The 24,013-nt window shown below is 45.1% G+C and overlaps 1 protein-coding gene across 1 annotated transcript in view; it reads left to right on the top strand.

Moving 5' to 3' along the window:
- Window positions 1-24,013, top strand: part of KCNQ3 (potassium voltage-gated channel subfamily Q member 3) — a 627,835-nt gene that overhangs the window by 575,676 nt on the left and 28,146 nt on the right. Inside the window, 4 exon segments of the mRNA XM_029592045.1 lie at window positions 999-1,201; window positions 13,856-13,961; window positions 17,346-17,477; window positions 18,855-18,953. Of these exon segments, the coding sequence (XP_029447905.1) occupies window positions 999-1,201; window positions 13,856-13,961; window positions 17,346-17,477; window positions 18,855-18,953 (540 nt within the window).

Here is a 24,013-nt window from a genome sequence, read left to right as displayed (position 1 = left end):
ATTTTTTTTTTCTTTAGTAGGCTGTGATACCTTTAAATGGACCAACAGAAAATATGTTGCAGTATTTTAGCTTTCGGGACTACATGGGTCTCTTCTTCAGAGGTGATCTCAAACGGTTGGGTAGGGTGGTGGTTAGGTATTATAGCACAAACAGAATGGAACCAGTGTATTTAGTTGGAGATACTACAGTTTTGATGGCATTTACTCTAATGAGCTTGAAACTCGAAAGTTAACTAAGGTCTGTACTTGTTCAAATTTCTTTTGGACAAATATTTCTCCACATTGGGGGGAGGTCAATATTCAGCAGCATTTAGCTGGATAACTCAGAATTTAGTGTTGTAATTTTAAAATTTTGCATGTTTAAATGTCCACCATGTTGGACAGCTCAAATGTAAAAATGGAGAAGCAGTTAATAAGAAATTTATCAATCAATAAAATAAATAAATGTATCTGGCTATATGTCAACATTTCAATATTTTGCCCACTTATTCGGTTAAAGTTTAGCCAGATAAGTCATTATCTGACTAAAATTTAGCCGGATTACGTAGTGTTTCGTGGACCTTCCGGGATGGGGGTTACATGGGCCAGATAAGTTTTCCAGCTAACTCTGATGTTCAGATAACTTATCTGTCTAACTCTAGTCATGAGTACTACTAAAGAAAGCTGCATATCCAATAATCTAAGATAGCCAGTTTACTGCCCAAGTCCAAATCTTGATGTCATGAGAACTGTAAGATTTGACTCATTGTCTCTTTCAGTGGGTGAGCGAGCTTGACCATTTCACTTAACCTTTTTGTGCACAGATTGAGATTCAAAACTCTATGAAGAAGGTAATTTCTATTATAACCATGGGTAGTATCTTGCACACTGCTGTGTATAAGCCAATGGCAATGCAGAAATGTACAGCCATATCCAAAACATATATTGTGAGAAAACAGCAGCAAAGAATGAGGGGTGAACAAAATAAGAGAGCGAGATCACATCTGTTTATTTTTCAGCCAAAAGTGGAGCCTGCTGGATCGGGTTCGACTACCGAATCCTCGTGGAGCCAGCCCCAAAGGAAAGACATTTGCCCCCCTGAACATAGATGGCATTGAAGAAAGTCCTTCTAAAGAGCCCAAGAATGTTGGTGTGGGCAGTAAGGAGCGCTTTCGGACTGCATTTCGAATGAAAGCTTATGCCTTCTGGCAGAGCTCAGAAGGTAGAGCATTTGTATGTTGTATTTTTTACTTTTTAGCACTCAGATGTCTTTACTGTTTCCTTGCTTTCCTATGGTGATTGAAGACAGCAGTTTAAAGTAGGGATGTGCATTCATTTAAAACGAAACTTCAAAATGTGGCAAATAAGGCTAATTTGTTTCATTTTTGGGTCCCCTAACAAAATCAGGGGACCCCCCCAGATGAATCAAACCTTATTTGTTTGTTTCATTTTAAACTAATTATTCTGGCCTAGATCTAGGCCTGAAGCCAGGGCCTCACCTAGGGCATAGACTGAAGCCCAAAGCAAAACTTACCTTAATCCATCAGGTATCTGACAAAGGCCGGGTCCCTATGCCAGAGCCTAGACCTGGACCCAGGCCCAATGCTGAGACCCAGTCTGGAGGCATGGTCTTGACACCAGTGCCTGGGCCAAGTCCCAATGCTGCAACCCAACCCAGAGGCCGGGCTCCAACACCGGGGCCACATCCCGGACCCAGGACTGATGCCAGGGCCTCAGCCAGGAGGCAGGGTCCAGGCGCCTGGGCCTTAGCCATCTTGCTGTACACATTGCAGTACATCAAAATGGTGGCATCCGCTGGGGTGAATGCACTGGAGTTAATTAACTCTGCTGCAACTCCAGTGCATGGCATCATTTGGCTTGCAAGTGCCGAAGAATGAAGAAGACTGAGAAGAGACTCCCAGGTCTAAGACTGACCCTAGGCCAAGGCCTAGGCATTGACCCCTGGCCTCCTGGCCAAGACCCCAGCTTTGGCCCTGGGTCTGGGCCTACACCCCGGCGTTGGGAACTGGCCTCTGACTGGGTTGCGGTGTCAGGCCTGGGTTCAGGTCCCAGCCTATGCCTAGGCCCAGGCATCGGGACCTGGCCTCCTGGTCAGGCTTTGGCCTTGGCCTTGTGTAGGCCAAGGTTGTGGTGACCTACTGTTATAGGCCTGTTATAGGCCTGTTATAGGCCTACTATATGACCTGTTATATATACTTTTGTTTCACTACTTGTTCTATGTATCATTGTTTCGTTTCAATGTAAACCGGGGTGAAGGCATGCGCTAAACCTCGGTATATAAAAAGCTTCAAATAAATAAATAAATACTGTGCCCATGACCTATGCAAGGCCGAGTTTTCAGCCTGGGCCTAAGCCCAGCCCAGCCTGGGCCTAAGCCTAAGCCAAAAATACCAGGGCCAGGAATCCTGGCCCTGGTATTTTTTCAGACAGGCAGGCGCGAGGCCCTGGAAGGCCTCACTTTTGTGTTGTGGCCATTTTTTAAAAATTGTTTGATTCATTTTTTTCTCATGAATGAAAACAAACCAAGCAATCCACGAACCAAAATTCATGGAAGTAAAACCTCTCAAAAATGAACCGAAACAAAAACAATTTTTTTTCCCTGCATACCCCTAGTGTAAAGCCATTCTGAAATTGATCTCCAAGCCTATTTTTTTTTTTAATACTGCTGATAATCCTTGATGGTTCTGCAGTTTGGTATCGATTTCAGTAAAGTCATTTGTGACTTATCTATGACGAAAGCACGCAATACTACAATTTTCATGCAGATCAAAAAGCCTGGCATCATAAGTTCTCCAGAGACATTGCAGGTCTCCTTTAGTTCTTCCTTATCTACCTTTCCTTCAGAAAGAAAGTAATTCATGAAGTATTTAGACCAGTGGTTCTCAACACTGACCTAGGGAGATATCCAGCCAGTCTGCTTTTCAGGATATCCACAATAAATATGCATGAGATAGATTTTCATGCACTGCTCACAATGTATTCAAAGCTAGGTCATGCACATTTATTGTGAATATCCTGAAAACCCAATTGGCTAGGTATAGATTGAGAATGGGACTGAGAGCCATTGCCTTGGGCAAACCACTTTATCTGCCATTGCTTCAGATACCCGCTGAGCTTTCTCGACAGGGTCTTATTGTACCTGAATTCAAATAATGCTATGAAGCTCCTTGCATATCATTTGGAAAGTGGGCTAACAATTCCAAAAGGTGATTTTAAGTAATCCACCTCTTAAATTGAATTATTTGCCTTTTCTAATTCCAAGCAAATTATAATTCATGTGCTGTAGTCATTTTCCTACCTAAGAGGACTTAAAATGTAAGGGTTTATCTGAGGCAATGGAAAGCAAAGTGACTTGCCCAAGGTCAGGAGGAGTATCTGGGGGAGAAGCTGGATTTGAATGCTGGGTTTCCTAGGTCTCAGCCTGCTGCTCTATGCCTTTACTCCTCTTGCCCTTTTCTACAACTTCTACCGCTGCCTCTTCCCCCCTCCTCCTCCTTCAGCATTTGCCGCTTCCTTTTTCCTCTCTTCCTTGGCATCTACCCCACGACTTTCTCTCCTCCTGCTCTCCTTCCCAATGTTTCCTTCTCCCCTTCCCCAGCATCTGACTTATCGCCTCTTCCCCTCTTCTCTCGCATCCATTCCTCTTGCCTGTTTCCCCATTTCTCGAGCAGCCCTACAACCTCAACCCAACCAAATGAAGTGGTGTGGCTCATCCTTTCCCTACTGGTTGTCTCTACACTGTCGGTGCAGGAATTATGAGCCCGTTTTGAAACTTGCAGACCAGCACGTCTTTGCTGCCGATCTCATGATGGCGTAAGATTAGCTGCCAGAACGTGCTGGTCCACAATGTCTGAACTTGCTAGTGGTGCTGGCATGGACAATGTTGAGCAATCAGTTAGAGAGGGGCAGACTCTCGCCACTCCTCCTGCCATCCAGGGGGTTGCAGCAAATAAAGGGAGGGAAGAGGACCAAAGCACCTTTCTGTTACAGTCCAAAGAGTGCTGCAGTACAGGATGTCTTGTCTGATCTGCAGTCTGCACGACGGGTATGGAGATGGTGCATGGCAATGCACCTTTCTGGGAACTCTGGGTGACAATATGTTCCATTTTTTATGAGGAATTAACTATGTTGGCATTTTTATGTTATTTAAGTAATTAAAATATGATTGCATAACCATAAGCTGGAGGCTAAAAAAATGTTTTCAGAGACCTCATGCATCACCTAGATAGGATATTAGTCAATGCTGGGGAGGAGCCGGCTGTCATTGGGTATGTAGCTCCAACAACAGGAAAATGTGGGAAGGAGGTTCTAGAAGCGAAATTTAGGGGGGTCATTTACCAAGATGGGGGCGGAGTCAGGGCGGCATTAGTTATTTGGCGCAATGCCGGTGGAGGTGCGATCGCTGCCAGCTATCGCAGGACTCCCCCCCCCCCCCCCGTTTCGCCCCTTGCCCCCGTTACTGCCAAATTCACTATGCCTTGCGGCATTAGTAAATCCAGCCCTTAGGATCTTAAGTAGAAAGCTGAAATCCAAACCTCCAGGGCAGCATTCTCTGAAATGCTTCCTGTTCCACGCACAGGTCCCCAGAGGCAAGCAGATCTCTGGAGTCTCAATGCATGGATGAGACAATGATTCAAGAAAGAGGGATTCAGTTTTGTAAAGAACTGAGGAACACTTTGGGGAAGGGGAGACTTTTCCGAAGGGATTGGTCTCCACCTTAACCAAGGTGGAACCAGGCTGCTGGTACTGACCTTTAAAAAGGAGATAGAGCAGCTTTAAATCTAGAACAAAGTGGAAAGCTGACTGTCGCTCAGTAGTGCATGATTCAAAAGGAGGTATCCTCAAAGAATAAGCAGGAGAGTTAGGGCATCCCAACAGAGAAGTTCCAATAATAGCAAAAGTTGTCCATGTTTTTAAAAGTAAAGCATCACCTGAGCTAAAAGATTCCAAATTATCCCTGTCAAATGAAATTAAGCTGTTCATACAAACAAAAACACACATTGAAATGCCTGCATGCCAATGCCAAAACTCTAAGAAGTAAGATAGAGAGTTAGAGTATATAGCTGTGAATGATGACATACACATAATTGGCATCTCAGAGACATGCTGGAAGGAGGATAACCAATGGGATAATGCCATACCAGGGTGTACATTATATCACAATAATAGGGTGGATCAGTTTAGTGAGGGGAGAGGGGGGATTGCACTTTATGTCCGAGAAGACATAGATTTCAACAGGATAAGGATACTGAAAGATTAGAATAGAATAGAATCTTTATGGGTAACTATCCCATGTGTGTTGGGGAAGAGTATAGCAATAGGATTATAACTACCATCCACCTGGACAAAATGATGAAAAGGATGGTGAAATATTAAGAGCAATTAGGGAAGCTAACCAAATTGGTAGTGCAGTAATAATGGGAGAATACAATTACCCCAATATTGACTGGGTAAATGTAACATCAGGACATGCTAGAGAGATAAAGTTCCAGGATGGAATAAATGACAGCTTTATGGAACAATTGGTTTGGGAACTGATGAGAGAGGGAGCTATTTTAGATCTAATTCTTAGTGAAGAGCAGGATTTGGTAAGTGGTAATGGTAGTTGGATTGTTTGGCAATAGTGATAATAACATAATCAAATTTGAATTAATGACTGGAAAGGGGACAATATGTAGATCCACAGCTTTAGCATTAAGCATTCAAAAGGGAATCTTTGATAAAATGAGAAAAATTGTTGGAAAAAAACTGAAAAGAGCAGCTACAAAGGTTAAGAGTATATAACAGGTTGTTGACATTGTTAAAAATATCATGTTAGAAGCACAGTCCAGATGTACTCCATGCATTAAGAAAGGCGGAAGGAAAGCCGAATGATTACCGGCATGGTTAAAAGGTGAGGTGAAAGAGGCTATTTTAGCTAAAAGATCTTCCTTCAAAAACTGGAAGAAGGATCCATCTGAAGAAAATAGAAAAAAGCATAATCATTGGCAAGTTAAAAGATTAATAAGACAGGCTAAAAGATAATTTGAAAAATATATATATATGAAGCAGGAAACCTGCGAGGGAGTTGGTTGGACCGTTAGATGATCAAGGGGTTAAAGGCACACTTAAAGATAAGGCCATCGCAGAAAGACTAAATGAATTATTTGCTTCGATGTTTACTAATGAGGATGTTGGGGAAATACCAATTCCAGAGACTGTTTTCAAGGGTCATGATTCAGATGAACAGACCAGAATCACAGTAAACCTGGAACATATAGTAGGCCATATCGACAAACTGAAGAGTAGCAAATCACCTGAATTTGATGGTGTACAACACTCCATGGTTCAGAAAGAATTAAAAAATGAAATTTCAGACCTATTCCAAGTAATTTTTAACCTGTCATTAAATCATCCGTTGTACCTGAAGACTGGAGGGTGGCCAATTTAACCCTGATATATAAAAAGGGCTCCAGAGGTGATCCTGGAAAATATAGACCAGTGAGCCTGACTTCAGTGCTGGAAAAGTCTTGGAAACTGTTATGAAGAACAAAATCACAGAACATAAAGATAGACACGATGTAATGGGACACAGCCAGCATGGATTTGCCTCCCAAATCTGCTACAATCTTGTGAAGAGGTGAATAAGCATGTAGATAGAGGTGAATTGGTAGATGTGGTGTCTTTGGATTTTCAGAAGGTGTTTGACAAAGTTCCACATAAGAGGCTTCTAAGAAAATTAAAAAGTCATGGGATAGGAGGAGATGGCCTTTTATGGACTGCAACTGGTTAAAAGACAGGAAACAGAGAATAGGAATAAATGGTCTGTTTTCACAATGGAGTGCCTCAGGGATCTGTACTTGGACTAGTGCTGTTTATATATGTATAAATGATCTGGAGGGACTTCCGGCGATGACGAGCAGGGAGCAGGAAGTGCACAGGTAGAGCTCCATGGCCCCGCTCCCGAGCACAGAAAAAGTGCTCCATTTTTTCATCAAATATCACGCCTTCTCACCTCCTGCTGGGAATACGAACCACTACTGGCACTGATGCTGTGTTCTTCCAGAGCGGGATAGCTGAAATCACGGGGTTTTTTTGAAGCAGTCTCCTGAGCGGGCCGACAGCGTCAACACAAAATGGCGGCGGCATGGCACTCTTGCCGCGGGTGACCACGCTTTTGAACCGCCAGACATTTTTCTGCTTTCTACCTCCTGCACGCTGCTGACATTTGGAGCGGGGTAAGCAGAGATCGCCGTGGTTTTTCTTATTTGGTGCCGTGGTCTGCAACACCAGACGGAAAGGCGGTGAAGTAAATTTTTTTTTTCTTTTTTTCTTTCTTTGCTTCGGGTAACTCTGTATCGGACTGGCCACATCTGAGCCCTTATATATTGTTATCTATTGTTCATTTTTTCATCTACTGCCCCGAGGTGTGGGGAGAGAGGCATGCGCAATCGGGGCACTCGCGGCGTTCCAGACCGTAGCGGACAAAGACCACGTGTGGTAAAGATGACGGAGGCTCCTGTGGGAGAGAAGGTGCTCACCTCCTTCACAGAAGATGCGTTACAACAGCTCTCTCAGAGTTACAGAGGCCCTGGATGCTCGCTTGGATGGACGCCTAATCAAACTGCAAACCTCTATGGAAGATATTAAGGCGGCCCTGGAGGGGCACTCCAAGCAAATGGATACGGTAGAGACTGCCCTCTCAGACCACAGTGACCGTTTGGTGGCAGCGGAGCAAACCCAGCAGCGTGACCAGCAGCGTGACCTTCTTGCTAAAATTGAAGAACAGGAGGATCGGGAACGCCGCAACAATATAAAGATCATTGGGCTGCCAGAATCGGTTAAAGAGGGCGAGTTACGAGCCTTTGAGGAAAAATGGTTACCAGGCCAGATGAGCTTAGCTTTGGAAACTGAGCAACTACAATGTGAGAGAGTACATCAGCTGGGCCCCCTTCGCGAGGGCAGTGGCAGACCATGGCCGGTAATGGCACGTATTTTGAACTGGGAACACAAAACCCAACTGCTGCGTGCCTACTGACAAAAAGCTACTCTAGAATATCAGGGCTGTAAAATTCTGCTCTTCAATGATTTTTCAGCCAGTATTTCAGCCCAGTTAAAGGTTCTAACACCAGCTTGCACGGAACTTCAGAAGCGCGGCATCAGGTTTGCACTACTCTACCCAGCAAAGCTTCGTATCCAGTATAATAATCAGGTTTTGTTTCTTAATTCTAAAGCAGAGGCGGATCATTTCATCTCGACGCTGCCGCACCTTGCAGGGGAATGTGGCTGATAGGTATGGCACTTCGGTACGCTATAAGCAGCCTAGCCCTAACTTTCAGTTACGAGGCCGCAGATACCTTCATGTTGGAGTGCTGAGGCCTCTTACCTGTGTCCTATAGCTTCGAGCAACGGAACTCTTAACAGTGAGGCGGGAGTTTTTTACAGGAGCATTCCCTAACAGTTCAAGTTAACTGCAGACCCTCCTGCATCTGTTGAATGAATATTTTGAGGACTGGGTCTCTGGACTGTGGACATCTGTTTAATATCAGCTAAGTGTTGTTTCGTGAATACCTTGATGTAAATCCGTGTGGGGAATGTTGTATGGTTAGTGGTTTCTATGGTTAAAGTTCTCAAGTTCACAGTTGGTTGCAATGTTCTTCGTGGGGAATCTTGAGGAAGGGAGCGGGGCCGGAGGAGGGTGCCCCCAGACCCAGATGTTCTTTCATGGCTGGAGGGTGGACCTTAATCCTCTAGGTGCTACAACCCAAGAAAGAGATCTAGTGGATAACACATTGAAATCGTCTGTTCAGTGTGCTGTGGCAGTCAAAAAAGCAAACAGAATGTTGGGAATTATTAGAAAGGGAATGGTGAATAAAACGGAAAATGTCATAATGCCTCTGTATCGCTCCATGGTGAGACCGCACCTTGAATACTGTGTACAATTCTGGTCGCCGCATCTCAAAAAAGATATAATTGTGATGGCGAAGGTACAGAGAAGGGCTACCAAAATGATAAGGGGAATGGAACAGCTCCCCTATGAGGAAAGACTAAAGAGGTTAGGACTTTTCAGCTTGGAGAAGAGACGGCTGAGGGAGGATATGATAGACATAAAATTATGAGAGGTCCAGAACAGGTAGATGTGAACCGGTTATTTACTCTTTCGGATAATAGAAAGACTAGGGGGCACTCCATGAAGTTAGCATGGGGCCCATTTAAAACTAATCGGAGAAAGTTCTTTTTTACTCAACGCACAATTAAACTCTGGAATTTGTTGCCAGAGGATGTGGTTAGTGCAGTTAGTATAGCTGTGTTTAAAAAAGGATTGGATAAGTTCTTGGAGGAGAAGTCCATTACCTGCTATTTTCACTTAGAGAATCGCCACTGCCATTAGCAATGGTAACATGGAATAGACTTAGTTTTTGGGTACTTGCCAGGTTCTTATGGCCTGGATTGGCCACTGTTGGAAACAGGATGCTGGGCTTGATGGAACCTTGGTCTGACCCAGTATGGCATTTTCTTATGTTCTTATATTAAACGATTTAGAACTAGTATTCATAAATTTCTTTGGCGGGGAAGACGGGGTCACATGGCATATACTACTTTGGAGGGTCCCCGGGAACAGGGTGTGCTTAACTTGCCAGACTTTAGGCTTTACAATGTGGCTTGCCAGATGCAATTCATAGGTGAATGGATCACGGGGAAATATCAGTATTGCGCGCAAGGGATGTTAGATAGCATGTCTGGCCCACATTCCCCTCTCAGCATTATTCAACTGTGCCCTGGGCTACGGAGCAACCTCCTTTTCCCTAAGGTTTTATTGACACCTTGTGTGCAGGCCTGGAGATGGCTACGTCGCCTGGTGGGTTTACCAGGCATGGCCTCTCTACTGATACCTTTTGTGGGTAACGTAGGCTTTTTGCCAGGAACTGAGAGTAGAGTATTATATTAGTCGTGGGCAAATTGTGGGGTACTGTTTGCCTACCATTTATATGACCCCACCTTCCACCTTTTATTAGATTATGATACTCTGGTTCGTACCTATCACCTGCCACCCAGACACTTTTATGCATATTTACAAGTCCGACATTACTTGAAATCTTTTTCCTGGGACTCTGCAGCGTTAACGGCTGAATCAACTTATGCCACTAAAGTATTTGATACTGCATGGATGGCGAACACAATCACTGGTTGGAAAAAGTTGGGACAGCAGTTCCACTCGGCAACAAGTTTTGACTCATTGGCAAAACGCTGGTCTGCTATGCTGGGTACAGAGGTCACCTTGGCCCATTTAAAATCTTGTTTCACGGCTCTGTACCGGTTACTGCCTGATTTGGGCCTTAGCGAAGTCCAATTCAATCTTTTACATTGCTTTTACTGTGACGATGTGTGCCGCTACAAAATGAAATTGACCACGCCTATGTGTAGCAAGTGTGGAGTGCAGGTGGGAGATCTTCATCATCGTATGTTTGCCTGTTCAAAGTTGAAGGCCTTATGGGACTCAGTGTTACAGACAATCTATAAAAGTACAGGCGTGCCTCTACCCAGTACAGGACACATTCTTCTGGCCAGCCAACCCACGGGCAATGTAACTGGAGGAGGTTCTAAGTGAAAAGAAAAGAATAGATGCCTGTAGTCTAAAATTATCCACTAAGACTGTTTTTATTTATTAGGTAACTTTTAAATATGCTAGTTCTCGTACGATTCATATACTCTATATGTTACCTTGAGTTCTCTATATGTCACCTTATGTTTTTTGTTTATTCATTCATTCATTTTTTATTTATTCTTTGTATTTATATTTGAAGTTTTTGATCCACAAAAGTGTTTACAATATTTTAGTCATTCATTTATGATGTTACTTTCAGTAATGTATTTTTATTCTTAAAGTTTTTTATTTATGTTTTAGCCCCTGAGGCAGCCGTTTTGTTACGGCGAAACTCGGCCAGAGTCGGGCTACCCTTGTGTCTCCACTTCAATAAAGGATTAATTTTAGACTACAGGCATCTATTCTTTTCTTTTCATCCTGACGGCTGTTATAGATCGCCTTCCTTTGTGCTTTTTGGGAGGTTCTAAGTGGAAATTTGAACGCCTTGCTGTAATACTAGCTTGCCGGACTATTTTGGCCGATTGGATTGATCCGGTAACAACGCCCACCTTACCAGCATGGACTCATAGAATGGTTTCCTTGCTTCAGATGGAATTTATGGACTTTACAAATGGTACATGGGTGCCAGACAAAATTTATTGTGCTTGTTGGCAATCTTATTATACTATGCTTCCCCCTGGGGTTCAGGTGGGGCTGCTTATTAATGGTTACAAGGTGCTAAACTGGAGGTCCCGGGGAGGGAGGGGGGAATTGGTATGAATGGAGTATGAATGGGGTTGAATGTGGACAACAGGGGTTCTGGGGGGTAGACCTAGGAGGATGAGAAATGAAAAACAAACAAATTTGTGGAGGAGCACGCCTGTTGCGTGATTTTTCGCTACTTTATCTGAGAATTGTTGGGTTTGCTGGACAAGCTCATTGTACCTTGGTATTGTGTTTTTGTTTTCTGAATTTGTAAGCTGATCTCCTTCCAATAAAAAATAATTCTGAAAATAAATAAATAAATGATCTGGAAAGAGTTATGAGAAGTGAGGTGATCAAATCTGCAGATGACACAAAATTATTCAGCATAGTTAAATCACAAGCAGAGTGTGATATATTGCAGGAGGCCCTTGTGAGATTGCAAGATTGGGCATCGAAATGTCAAATGAAATTTAATATGGATAAGTTGAAGGTGATGCATATAGTGAAAAATAACCCATGCTATAGTTACACAATGATAGGTTCCATATTAGGAGCTACAACCCAGGAAAAAGATTTAGGGACATAGTGGCTAATACATTGAAATTATCGGCTCAGTGTGCTCGCTGTCACAGTCAAAAAAGCAAACAGAATGTTAGGAATTATTAGGAAGGGAATGGTTAATAAAACGGTGGATGTCATAATTCATCTAAATTGCTCCATGGTAAATACTGTGTGCAATTCTGGTCGATGCATCTAAAAAAAAGATAGTTGCACTAGAGAAAGTACAGAGATCAGTGACCAAAATGATAAAGAGCATGGAATGGCTCCCTTATGAGGAAAGACTAAAGAGGTTAGGGCTGTTCAGCTTGGAGAAGAGATGGCTGAGGGGGGATATGATAAAGGTGTACAAAATCATGAAGGCACTTGAATGGGTAAATGTGAAATGGTTATTTACATTTCAGATAATAGAAGGACTAGGGGACAGTCCATGAAGTTTGCAAGTAGCACATTTAAAACAAATCCAAGAAAATTATTTTTCACTCAATTAAGCTCTGGAATTCATTGCTAGAGAATATTTATTTATTTATTTATTTAACAGTTTTATATACCGAATTTCTTGTAAAAAGTTACAAATCAAAACGGTTTACATAATAACAATAACAGTGCCTCAAATAGTGCAATTACATAAAACAAAGGATTACAGAACTAGGATCATGAAACTGTTAAAACAAACCATGGTATAAATCAAACTATGATACATGGCTGGTAGAGAATGGTTAGGTTAAGACCATGGTATTGGCAAGGACCTTGGGATTTGGGGCTAAAGTAGGACATATAGCATTTGACTAAATCGAGAGAAGGCAGGCAAGAGTCAATGCGTTACTGGTGACAGAGCTGATTTAATTCATCTGGCGTATGATTTAAGCAAAGGCCTGCTTGAACAGCCATGTTTTGAGTCTTTTCTTAAATGTGACCAGGCACTGTTCCAGCCTGAGGTCTGGTGGAAGAGAATTCCAATGTATTGGTCCAGAGGCTGAGATGGCTCTCTTACTTAATGAAGTTTTTAAAGGGGGGACCACAAGGGTGTCTTTATATGCTGCTCTTACCGGCCTGGATGGTAAGTGAGGTCGAAGAGGGATCATAAGTTCTAGTGGGGCGATATTGTGTAGAGCTTTGTGAGTAATGGAGAGAGCTTTGTACCAGATTCTGTATTTGATTGGGAGCCAGTGGAGGTTCTTCAAGATGGGAGTAATGTGGTCACTTTTTTTAGTCCTGGTAAGAATTCTGGCTGCTGCATTTTGCAGCATTTGATAGAGACTGCAGGTAGGCCGATCAAAAGAGAGTTACAGTAATCTACTTTTGAGAAGATGATTGCCTGGAAAACAGAACGGAAGTCATGGAAGTGAAAGAGAGGTCTCAATCGTTTCAGTACTTGAAGTTTGAAAAAACAGTCCTTAGTTGTGTTGTTTATGAAACTTTTGAAGTTCAGTTGTTTATCGAAGATGACTCCTAAATTTCTGACTTGGGGGGAGAAGGTAAGGAGGGTTGTGGAATGTAGGTTGGGCCGTGAGATATTTCCGTTGTGTGAGATGAGTAGGAGTTCAGTTTTGTTAGTGTTCAGGATCAAGTTGAGGCTTGATAGAAGGCTGATTATAGACTTAAGGCATGTATCCCAGAAAGCAAGAGTTTTGTTAACTGATTCTGTGATTGGTAGAAGTATTTGTACATTGTCTGCATATAGGTAATAGATTAGATTTAGATTGGAGAGGAGTTAAATGGTTAAAACAGTTAGTGTAACTGGGTTTAAAAATGGTTTGGATAAGTTCTGGAGCAGAAGTCTATAATCTGCTATTAATCAATAAGGAAGTTCCACTGCTTGCTATCAGCATTAGTACCTTGGAATCTATTTAATGTTTGGGAACTTGTAACTTAGACTGGCCACTGTTGAAAAGAGGATCCTGCACTTGAAGGACCCTTGGACTGACACAGTATGGCATATCTTATATTCTTATGTTCTGATTTACAAGAGGTTGCTTTGAGGAATATTTAGCAGCAGTATACTGAGATGTTTCTCTTGATCTTTAGATGCTGGCTCAACTGGAGATCCTATGGCTGAAGACAGGGGCTACAGCAATGACTTCCTCTTAGAAGACTTGATCCCTACAATAAAGGGAGCTATCCGGGCTGCCAGGTATTTGTTTTCTTTTTTTTATTTACAGTGGTTCTTAACTCAAACCGTGAATGTTGTACAAAATTCAGCAATGCCAGAGAAAACGTCTTTGCCAATATTATTCTGGCCAATCACGGTGTGCTTGGTGAATTTTCAAAGGGCTTTAGTCAGCCAAATAAGGTCATAAATGGCTAGATCACAGTCTTTGCAAATCTATTGCTAATCAGTGGCTAAATATAGTGGCCAAAATTGTTGGTGTTCCAGGAGTGGGGTCAAGTTAGGGAAGAAATTTAGCTGGCTAGCACAAATGTTTCAGTGCTTGTCAACTAAGCATGGGCACAGAGATAGCTGGTCTAAATCTAAATGTTAATGCCTGACCTTCAGCATGTGGGAGTACATCAAAGAAACACCCCCTGCCCCCTCAACATTCCATTTTCCTACCTTCCTTCTGGCACCCTAGCACATCAATGAAATATTCCCACAACTCACAATCTCCCTCCTTCCCACCCTATGATGCCCTATATAAGGCAAAGCCTCCCCTCTCCCGCAGACCAGGCAATGATTTCCCCAACTTGCTTCCCTTCCCCAAGCTCATTTGCCACCAGCCCTCGTGCCACCTCTTCCCTGTTCCAGCATAGAAGTCCAAAATGCCATTGGTGGGTGATATCTATCACTATTTTCTGGTCATGTGTTCAGGACACATCATATTGTGTATTCACCAGAGTCAAAGAATGACCTACAGACATGACATACTGCATATAATGTATTCATAACCACAACTGATTGTAGTTAGAAACACAGACATAAAAAGTACTTTACAAACCATCGCCCGTATGACATAGTGAGGGCAAAGGTAGCGCCGGCACCATTTTGAAGATTGGCAATACGGCCCGCGTGCAGGAGGTCGCTCCCGGACCCCCGCTGGACTTTTGGCAAGTCTTGTGGGGGTCAGGAGGCCCCCCCAAGCTGGCCAAAAGTCCCTGGGGGTCCAGCGTGGGTCCGGGGGCGATCTCCTGCACGCGTGGCGTCGGGAACCAGGAACCAAAATGGCGCCGGTGCTACCTTTGCCCTGTCACATGATAAGGGCAAAGGGCCACCGGCGCCATTTCTCTCAACGCAGCCGTGGCCAGAGAGCTGGAGATCGCGTCGGGACCCCCCCACTGGACCCCAGGTAATTTAAAACATTTTGGGGGGTTCAGGAGGGTGGGGGATTTGTTTTAAAGGTTCGGGGTGGGTTTTAGGGTTTTTTTGGTTTGCCGGTTTTCCCGCGCCCTATTTAACGATACAATACAAATGCCCCTGACGATAAATCGGGGGCATTTGTATTGTATTGTGCACTCTAACGATTTTGGACGATTTTAAAATTATCGTCAAACGATTCACATCCCTAGTATTTATATCTCTATGTGAGACCCACCTGGTCACTCAAGGTGAGATTTAGGTATTAGTGCAGGTGTTAGGAGCCACTTTGACATTCAAAGTGAGATGTACGAAGAGAACAGTGCTCTCTTGTGAAGATCTGATTACTTTCGGAGTGAGGAAACTCCCCAAAGATGAGATTTGTGCAATGTTCTCTCAACCTAGCTTGATGGACTCTCTACCTGGGTAACATCAAGCTAGTTTGAGAGAACATTGCACAAATCTCATCTTTGGGTGAGTTTCCTCACTCCGAACGTCATCAAATCTTCACAAGAGAGCACTGTTCTGTTCGTACGTCTAACTTTGAATGTCAAAGTGGCCCCTAACCCCTACACTAATACCTAAACCTCACCTCGCGTTACAAGGTGGGCCTTCCATAGAGATATAAATACCTATCTAGTGTGAGGGCATTATGGCTAGGTTCTCTCTCTCTCTCTCTCTCTCTCTCTCTCTCTCTCTCTCTCTCTCTCTCTCTCTCTCTCTCTCTCTCTCTCTCTCTCTCTCACACACACACACACATAAAGCCCTATGGCACAGCTTCACAAAACTGTGAGGCCAAATATCCTCCCCTTTTTGTAATTTGCATCATGTTGCTTTTACACATGTTAATGGCATTTTCTCATGAGTTAAAGGCGTTTTTTGCATGTGAAAATACCATATAGCACTTTGCTCACAGCAAAGTCCAGAATACTCACTCATACTCCATTATGCTGAACTTTGAACTGGAGAAGGAAATCTATTGCTTTAACTCCTGGCTCTCCTTAGGTGCAAGCAATGTTCAACTAAGGAGCACATGTTCAGCATTCTTTTGAATCCACACAGTGAAAATGTTCTAATCCTTCTTCCCAGACCCCCTCTGTCTTTCTCACTGTACGTCTGCTCTGAGGCTTTCACATCTTCTCTCTTCAGCAGCTTCCTCACACTCCCCCTTGTGGCTCAACTGAAAATATCTTCTGATCACTTAGATGCCACCAAACAAAAACCAAGAGCAAGGTGACCAGAAAATAACAATTTAGTAACCATGAGTTACACATGGATCTGCAAGCACACTACAAGGTTTAATTAATGCCCTCTACATTACATTACCTTCTACAGTAGAAGCAAAGGTAGGATCATCTCATTATAGGAAGACAATCACTCTCCCACCTCATTGCATATCTCTAAAAACAACTAAAGCTTCAGATTAGAACTGCCCAGTGATACTGAGTATTAAGATTCCTCCATGACATGATAGTGATATGTTTCAGAATAAGGAACCATGACACTTATGAGTATTGTAACAAAGTCCAGGTGCAGAGGCAAAACAATTCCCCAAAGATCTCCAGTGCTACAGATAAAAACTCTGAGACTCCATGCAAAGTACAATATAAATGAAGAGAGACAACAAAACACTCCAAAATAAATAAACTTCACATATTGATCGTGTGAAAAACAATGTTTTGATTCATTCCCCTGGATGAAAATTAAATTTGGGAACTGAAATGTATTTTCCTGGGTGATTTCAATATGTATTTATTTCAGAGCGCCTATGGTTAGCGTATAAGGTCCACCATTTACTGTGTTCTGGAGCTTGATGCTCATCACTTGCTTGCTATGTGTATAGAGTTTCCACTTTAAAGCAACTACCGTGGATGCCAAATGTAAAAATTAAGTGAAAACCACTAGTCCAAAAGCTTTTCCCAAAAGAAACATTCTAGTTGTGTCAGGGCAATCCTATGTTGGTGGTATGAGTTCTTTAAGCATGCAGCATCCATTCATAAATCATAGTCCCAACATCCAGTGTAAAAACTCAAAAGGTAAAGCTGTCACAAATTCAAATGAACAAAATTAAGAAGAGTCCCTTATCTTTTCAGTATGAAGTGTGGCTTTGTCATTCGAACTTGCTTCATTCATGATGCAGCCAGCTTGAAACGCGATTGCAAAGCATTTGAGTTTGGCCATTTCGTACTTTACAGGATGTCACGAAGTGTTTTCGTTTCCACACAGAATACTGCAGTTTCTTCTGTACAAGAGAAAGTTCAAGGAGACTTTGAGGCCTTATGATGTAAAGGATGTCATTGAGCAATATTCTGCAGGGCATCTGGATATGCTTTCCAGAATAAAATACCTTCAAACCAGGTATAGTAAGACTGTAAAGTGTTCGATAGGTGATGGTGAGGCCGAAGTGTGATGCAGGACTTTACTGGCATTGATACCCCCTATGTCTCATGGCTGCTGCTTTCTTCCTGGGACATTTCAGCATGAGATTTATTTCTGCACTTCAGCTGATCTTGCTTGCCACCAGTGGTTTTTCTCTTAGAAACAAAATATTGAGGCTCGCCTCTAGGAATGTGTGAACTTGTTTGCCATGGACTTGAATCTGATGCATTTCAGCCTGATTCAATTATGTAGAAATCCACGATGTTCCCTACGTCCCTGGCATCATAATAGAAAGGTTGTGACAAAATCCATAGTGCCCTGGCAGAACTTCATGGCAAGCTGGCAACATCTGCCACAGATTTTTCCCCAAAACAGCAGATTTCTGTCAATATACCACAACTGGATCAGATTTGTATCAAATTGGATCACGGATAGATTGAAGATTCATGCATTTTATGTACATTCTGAGAATCTGACTGTCCTTGAATCTGTTTTCCCAAGATTCACACATCCTTATCCTTTGTTTCACTCTGGACTTTCTTGTTTTCCCCCCAAGGTAAAGGAGTGAGCTGGGTTGGTTCTAAAATTGCACATTTATTATTCACATATCCTAAGCTGTAAACCTTCCAGCTACTGATCTACAACTGTTTGTGGTTTTGTAATATGGGGCAGATTTTCAAAGGGGTATGCACGTAAGATATGCATGTAACCCCCAAAAAGCTGCCCTTTCCACCCCCTGCACGCGCCGAGCCTATGTTGCATAAGCTCGGCGGTGCACGCAAGCCCCGGGATGCGTGTCGGGGGGGGCATGTCGCGGCTGGTGCATCATCTGGGGGTGTTTCAGGGGCGGGGCCGTGGGCATGGTTCCGGCTCGGGGCCATTTCAGGGGCATGGCCGAGGCCTCCGAAACTGCTCCTGGGCCAGGGAATCGTGCGCCAGCAGCCGGCCAGCGTGCGTGAGTTACGCCTGCCTCAGGCATGCGTAAATTTATAATAAATGTAGGGGGGGTTAGATAGGACTGGGGGTTGGGTTAGGTAGGGGAAGGGAGGGGAAGGTGGGGGAAGGCGGAAGGAAAGTTCTTCCGAGGTCGCTCCAATTTCAGAGCAGCCTCGGAGGGAATGGAGGCAGGCTGCGCGGCTCGGCACGCGCAGGCTGCCGATTTTGCGCAGCCTTGTACGCGCCGACCTCGGATTTTAAAAGATACGTGCAGCTACGCACTATCTATTAAAATCCGGCGTACTCTTGTTTGCGGCGGGTTCGCGAACAAAAGTACGCGCGTGCGTACTTTTTAAAAATCTGCCCCTATATATTTATATGATTTTTACGTTTGATTGTCTTGCTAATTTTTTTTTCCAGAATAGATATGGTTTTTGCACCTGGACCTCCATCAACACCTAAACATAGGAAGTCTCATAGAGGAAGTGCATTTGCCTACCCATCTCAGCAATCTCCCAGGTGAGTCTCTGCAATAGCTAATTTGGTACCACTACTATTGTTGTCAAATGACTTCTTTCATTAAAGTTTTAAAAAAGACTGAAGATTTTACAAAAGAAAAGATCATAAGACAATGTGCAAGAAAAAGCACACACTATATTTCTCCCATCTCCTTCCTTTCATTTCTAAAGCTTGGACCAGTAAGAGTGCTTCAATGTCTATCTGTATGCACCTCCACTGACTCCACATTCAAAGTCAATATTGGCCATGCAGTCCACCTCTATCGTGAGCATGCATGGAACTCTGCAATTTTAGCAGCTTCTTCACTTAAGAAGGATTTCTCTTATATATAGCAACATCCATGGCTCACTGTGAGCAAAAAAACTCGAAAGGATAAAATGAACCAAAACATTTTTTTCCTAGCATGTAGCAGATGGACTCAGAACCAATGGGTATAGTGTACTCTTGATAGCAGTTGGAGACGGATCAAATTTCAATCTGATGTCAGCCCTAGTACATATACCCCTGCAGGAAGTGCATCTCTTCAGTATTTTCAGTCTCCATAGCAGTTAGAGTAATTTCACCAAAGAAAACCAAAAGAATAAGAAGAAATCTTACCTCTACAGATGAGCCCCGCTCTCCTGGGGTGACACCTATTGAGTTGTTCCCCCAGTTGAGAATTCCCGAGGTGATTTCCGCAATCCCGCTGAGGTACGCCTCGGATCGGCGGCCGACCCTCGGTGGGGACCTAGCCCCTGACATCGGGCGAGGCTGAGAAGCAGCGGGTGCAATCTCGAGCTCGGCGGTGAACGTATTTTCCCTCTCCCCTTCCAGCCGGAGCCTGCCCGGAACGAGACCGGGAAGTGCCGAGACAAGGTAAAGTAGAAATCAAATTAAAAGTCTCCGGTCCCCGAAGCTCGAGGAGTCGCAAGGTCATCAGCCGGGACCAGTGCCAGCGGGTTGGTCTGCCCTAGCAGGGCTAGACCCCGGTTAGTTCCAAGGGTCCTTCCACTTGGAGACCCTCCAAGGTGGTCGCCATATTGTCCGCGTGGTTGCCATCACCATTTTGATCTGTTCGCCACCCTGTTTGCCGCCCCGATCCATGCGCACAGAGGCGAGCCGTGCGCACAAATACCTTGTGCGCACAACGTCATGTGCACAAGTACCGTGCGCACAGACAACACGCATAGCCACGCGTTTACTGTGCCGGGTGCACAACTCGATCTGTGTGCACAACAGCGCGCACATCTCCTGAGCGCGCAACAATCCTACGCACACAACTCCGACACACCGGAGCGCACAACTGTATTTTACGCGCACAAGCCATGGCACCACCGGAAAAGAAACTCAAGACTCAGGGCCTTTGCTCAGCATGCCACATTAGAGCTGCACAGCATGAGAAGGCCACGGCCCTGTGTATACAGTGCGAAGAGGCCCTAGGGGATCCAACCCATGGCCTTCCCCAGCCGGTACCGGGTTCCAGCCTGTCGAACAGTACGCCGGACCTAGTATTGCACAGTGGGACCCCCCCTCAAATGGGGCTCCCCAGGGACACGGTGCCCCTTAGTCTAGACCCAGCATCTATCTCCTGGGAGGAATTCTTCAAAGGTCTGCATACTTTCGTCCACATGCAACCGGGGCCTCCTATAATACTGCCACAAGCTCCACCAAAGGACCTCAACGTCCCGGGACCCTCTATGCCCAGGGAAGTGACCCCACCATCCAGTAGCCCCACCTTCGGGGACACGGACAACTCAGATGAGGATTCAGAACCCCTGGAAGAAGGGGAACTCCCTCCGGGGACAGAGCCCCACCGAACCATGAGATGCTTCTTCACCAAGGACGAGCTTCCAGACCTGGTCACACACAGTTTAAAAGAGCTTGCTATCCTGGGCACAAGTGCCTCAGGGGAACCTAAGATGAACCCCCTACTAGAGGGACTCCGTCAGACCTACCGTCATTTCCCACTATTACAATCCGTCCAGCAACCAATTGACCTGGAATGGGATGCTCCGAAACTATGGTCAAAGGGGGCGTGCTCTGGCAGCCATGTACCCTCTGGACCTAGCCGCCAAAGATCTCCTGGCATGCCCGAAAGTGGATGCCATGGTCTGCGTGGTCTCGAAGCGCACTACTACCCCAGTGGAGGGAGGAGCAGCACTCAAGGATGTTTAAGATATACGTCTGGAATCTATCCTCAAACAGTCCTTTGATGTCTCTTTTATGTCTTTACGGCCTGCTGTGCCGGGGTGTCATGCACCTGCTTATCACAGACCAGGAACAACACTCCTGGGGAGGCCCTGGAACCAGCAGTATCATTCCTCGTGGATGCTGCTTCTGATCTGGTGTGCACCGCAGCTAGAGGAGTGTCAACCACTGTGGCAGCCAGAAGACAACTCTGGCTCCGAAACTGGTCGGCCGACGCATCCTCCAAAATGAAGCTCACAAGGATGCCCTTCAAAGGAACCCTCCTGTTCGGAAGTGAACTAGAGAAACTAGCCAACAAATGGGGTGAGTCCCCACTGCTGCGGCTACCGGAGGACAGGAATAAGAGAAACCAGTGACTTTCCCCCAAACTTCCAGGGGCAGAGGATCACAGCGCTTCAACCCATATAGAAGCACATATCAAGCGACCCACCTCGCAGGCCGAAGCTAGTCCTTTCGGAACAAGCACAACAAAAGGGGAGCCAGCTCGGGCCCAGGCCCCAGCAGGCACCCCACAATGAAAATCAGCCAACCCGTCCAAAGGAAGAAGCCATACGGGGCAGACTTGCCCTATTTTACCAAAGACTTCGGACAAGTGGGTCTTATCCATCATTCGAGAGGGATATTACCTGGATTTCCACCACCTCCCTCCAGACAAGTTTGTGGAATCCCCCTGCCATGACCCTTCCAAGAGGGTGGCAGTGAAGCTACACTGACCAGTTTGCTGGCCTTAGAGGCTATAACACCGGTGCCTCCACAGCAAATAAATACTGGACATTATTCCATCTATTTTATCGTTCCCAAGAAAGAAGGAATGTTCAGGCCCATCCTGAACCTCAAGGCGGTCAACCATCACCTGAAGATTCCTTGCTTCCACATGGAAACCCTACGCTCAGTATAAGGGCGATACAACCAGGAGAGTTCCTTACATCCCTGAATCGGTCCCATCCATCAAGAGCATCAGTGTTTTCTACGCTTCACGATCCTGGACCGTCACTACCAGTTCCGGGCACTACCATTCGGGTTAGCCACTGCACCCCGGACGTTCACCAAGATCATAGTGGTAGTGGCAGTAACACTGAGGAAGGAAGGAATCCGTGTACACCCTTATCTAGACAATTGGCTGATCAGGGCCAAATCCCCAGAGGAAAGCCACCAGGCGACCAACAGAGTCAAAACTCTACTTGAGAGCCTAGGGTGGGTCGTCAACACAAACAAGAGCTGTCTGCAGCCCTCTCAATCTCTAGAATACTTAGGAGTCCGGTTCGACACCAAACAAGACAAGGTCATCCTGACACCGATAAGGAGATCAAAACTGATAACCCAGTTACAAGCCCTGTTGAGTGAACTTCGTCCCACGGCATGGGACTACGTACAATTCCTCGGCTTCATGGCATCCATACTGGAAGTAATGCCATGAGCAAGAGCTCACATGAGACCCCTACAACGCTCACTACTATCACGATGGAATCCACTGTCCCAGAACTACACCGTATGTCTTCAGCTCCCGGACAGAGTTCAGACCCAACTACGATGGTGGCTACAAGAAGGCCATCTGAGCCAGGGAACGAGCCTATCCTCACCAACCCGGATCCTGCTGATCATAGATGCCAGCCTACGAGGATGGGGAGCACACTGCCAGGAGCTAACCGCCTAAGGGCAATGGAACAAAGAAGAGTCGGGATGGAACATCAATCACCTAGAAGCCCAGGCAGTCAGACTAGCCTGCCTATGGTTCAGTCACAGACTCTGAGACAAAGCGGTCAGAGTAATGTCGGACAACGCCACAACAGTAGCCTACATCAACCATCAGGGAGGAACCAGAAGCCAATAGGTGTCTCTGGAAATAGACCCCCTAATGTCATGGGAGGAAGCAAATCTTCAAGAGATCTCAGCTGTCCACATCGCGGGGAAAGACAACGTCGCTGCGGATTACCTCAGCAGAGAAAGTCTAGACCCAGGAGAATGGAGGCTGTCAACCACAGCATTCCAATTGATAGTAAACCGTTGGGGAACACCAACCATGGACCTCCTGGCAAACCGGTCCAACGCCCAAATGCCCAGCTTCTTCAGCCTCAGGTGGGAACTCCAGTCCCAGGGAATCGATACCCTGGTACAGACCTGGCCACAGGAGACTCTGTTATACGTTTTCCTGCCATGGCCCCTATTGGGTGCAATCATCCACAAGATAGAACACCACAGGGGACCAGTACTTCTAGTGGCCCCGGACTGGCCAAGAAGACTGTGGTACGCAGGCATGCGAAGACTGCTGACAGGGAGCCGCCTCACGCTACCTCCACACAGAGACCTGCTCCAACAGGGACCGAGCCTCCACGAGGATCCAGCTCGATTCTCTCTTACAGTCTGGCCATTGAGAGGTGGTCGGATCTGCTTGACTCCTTTCAGAAAGCGGGAGACATCCGGGTGAGAAGCTATGCTGCCGCTCTCGCTCTTGGTTCCATAGCATGACAATGCGGTTACCTGTACCTTGATGGAGTTGAGAGACAATCCCTTCTGTAGCCCATTTTGTAGGAATTCCAAAATCGTAGGAATTTTGACTGAGCATGGCCTGATGTCGCGGTCCTCGCACCAGGCTTCAAATAATTCTCCAAATCCTTATGTATGTTAGGGATGTGGAGAACTTGCGTGCTCGGAGTAGGGTGCCAATTACTGCCCCCGAGTATCATATTCATAACTGTAAAGTCTGCGTACCATGTACCTTGCACACACAAATGTTAACTAGGATTTTCTAAGCAAACTTCTTGTTCAAGAGTTATAAGAGTCACTCTGTGTAGGTTTCTCCCTAGTTTCCACGTGCTCCATTTTCATTCTCTTGCTTCTATGGATCCTCTGTGTTTATCCCATGCCTTTTTGAA

Source organism: Rhinatrema bivittatum, chromosome 2 (genome assembly GCF_901001135.1).
Source record: "Rhinatrema bivittatum chromosome 2, aRhiBiv1.1, whole genome shotgun sequence".
Lineage (NCBI taxonomy): Eukaryota > Metazoa > Chordata > Amphibia > Gymnophiona > Rhinatrematidae > Rhinatrema > Rhinatrema bivittatum.
Note: the sequence above shows the minus strand (reverse complement) of the source record. Positions and strands in the feature narration are given on the sequence as shown.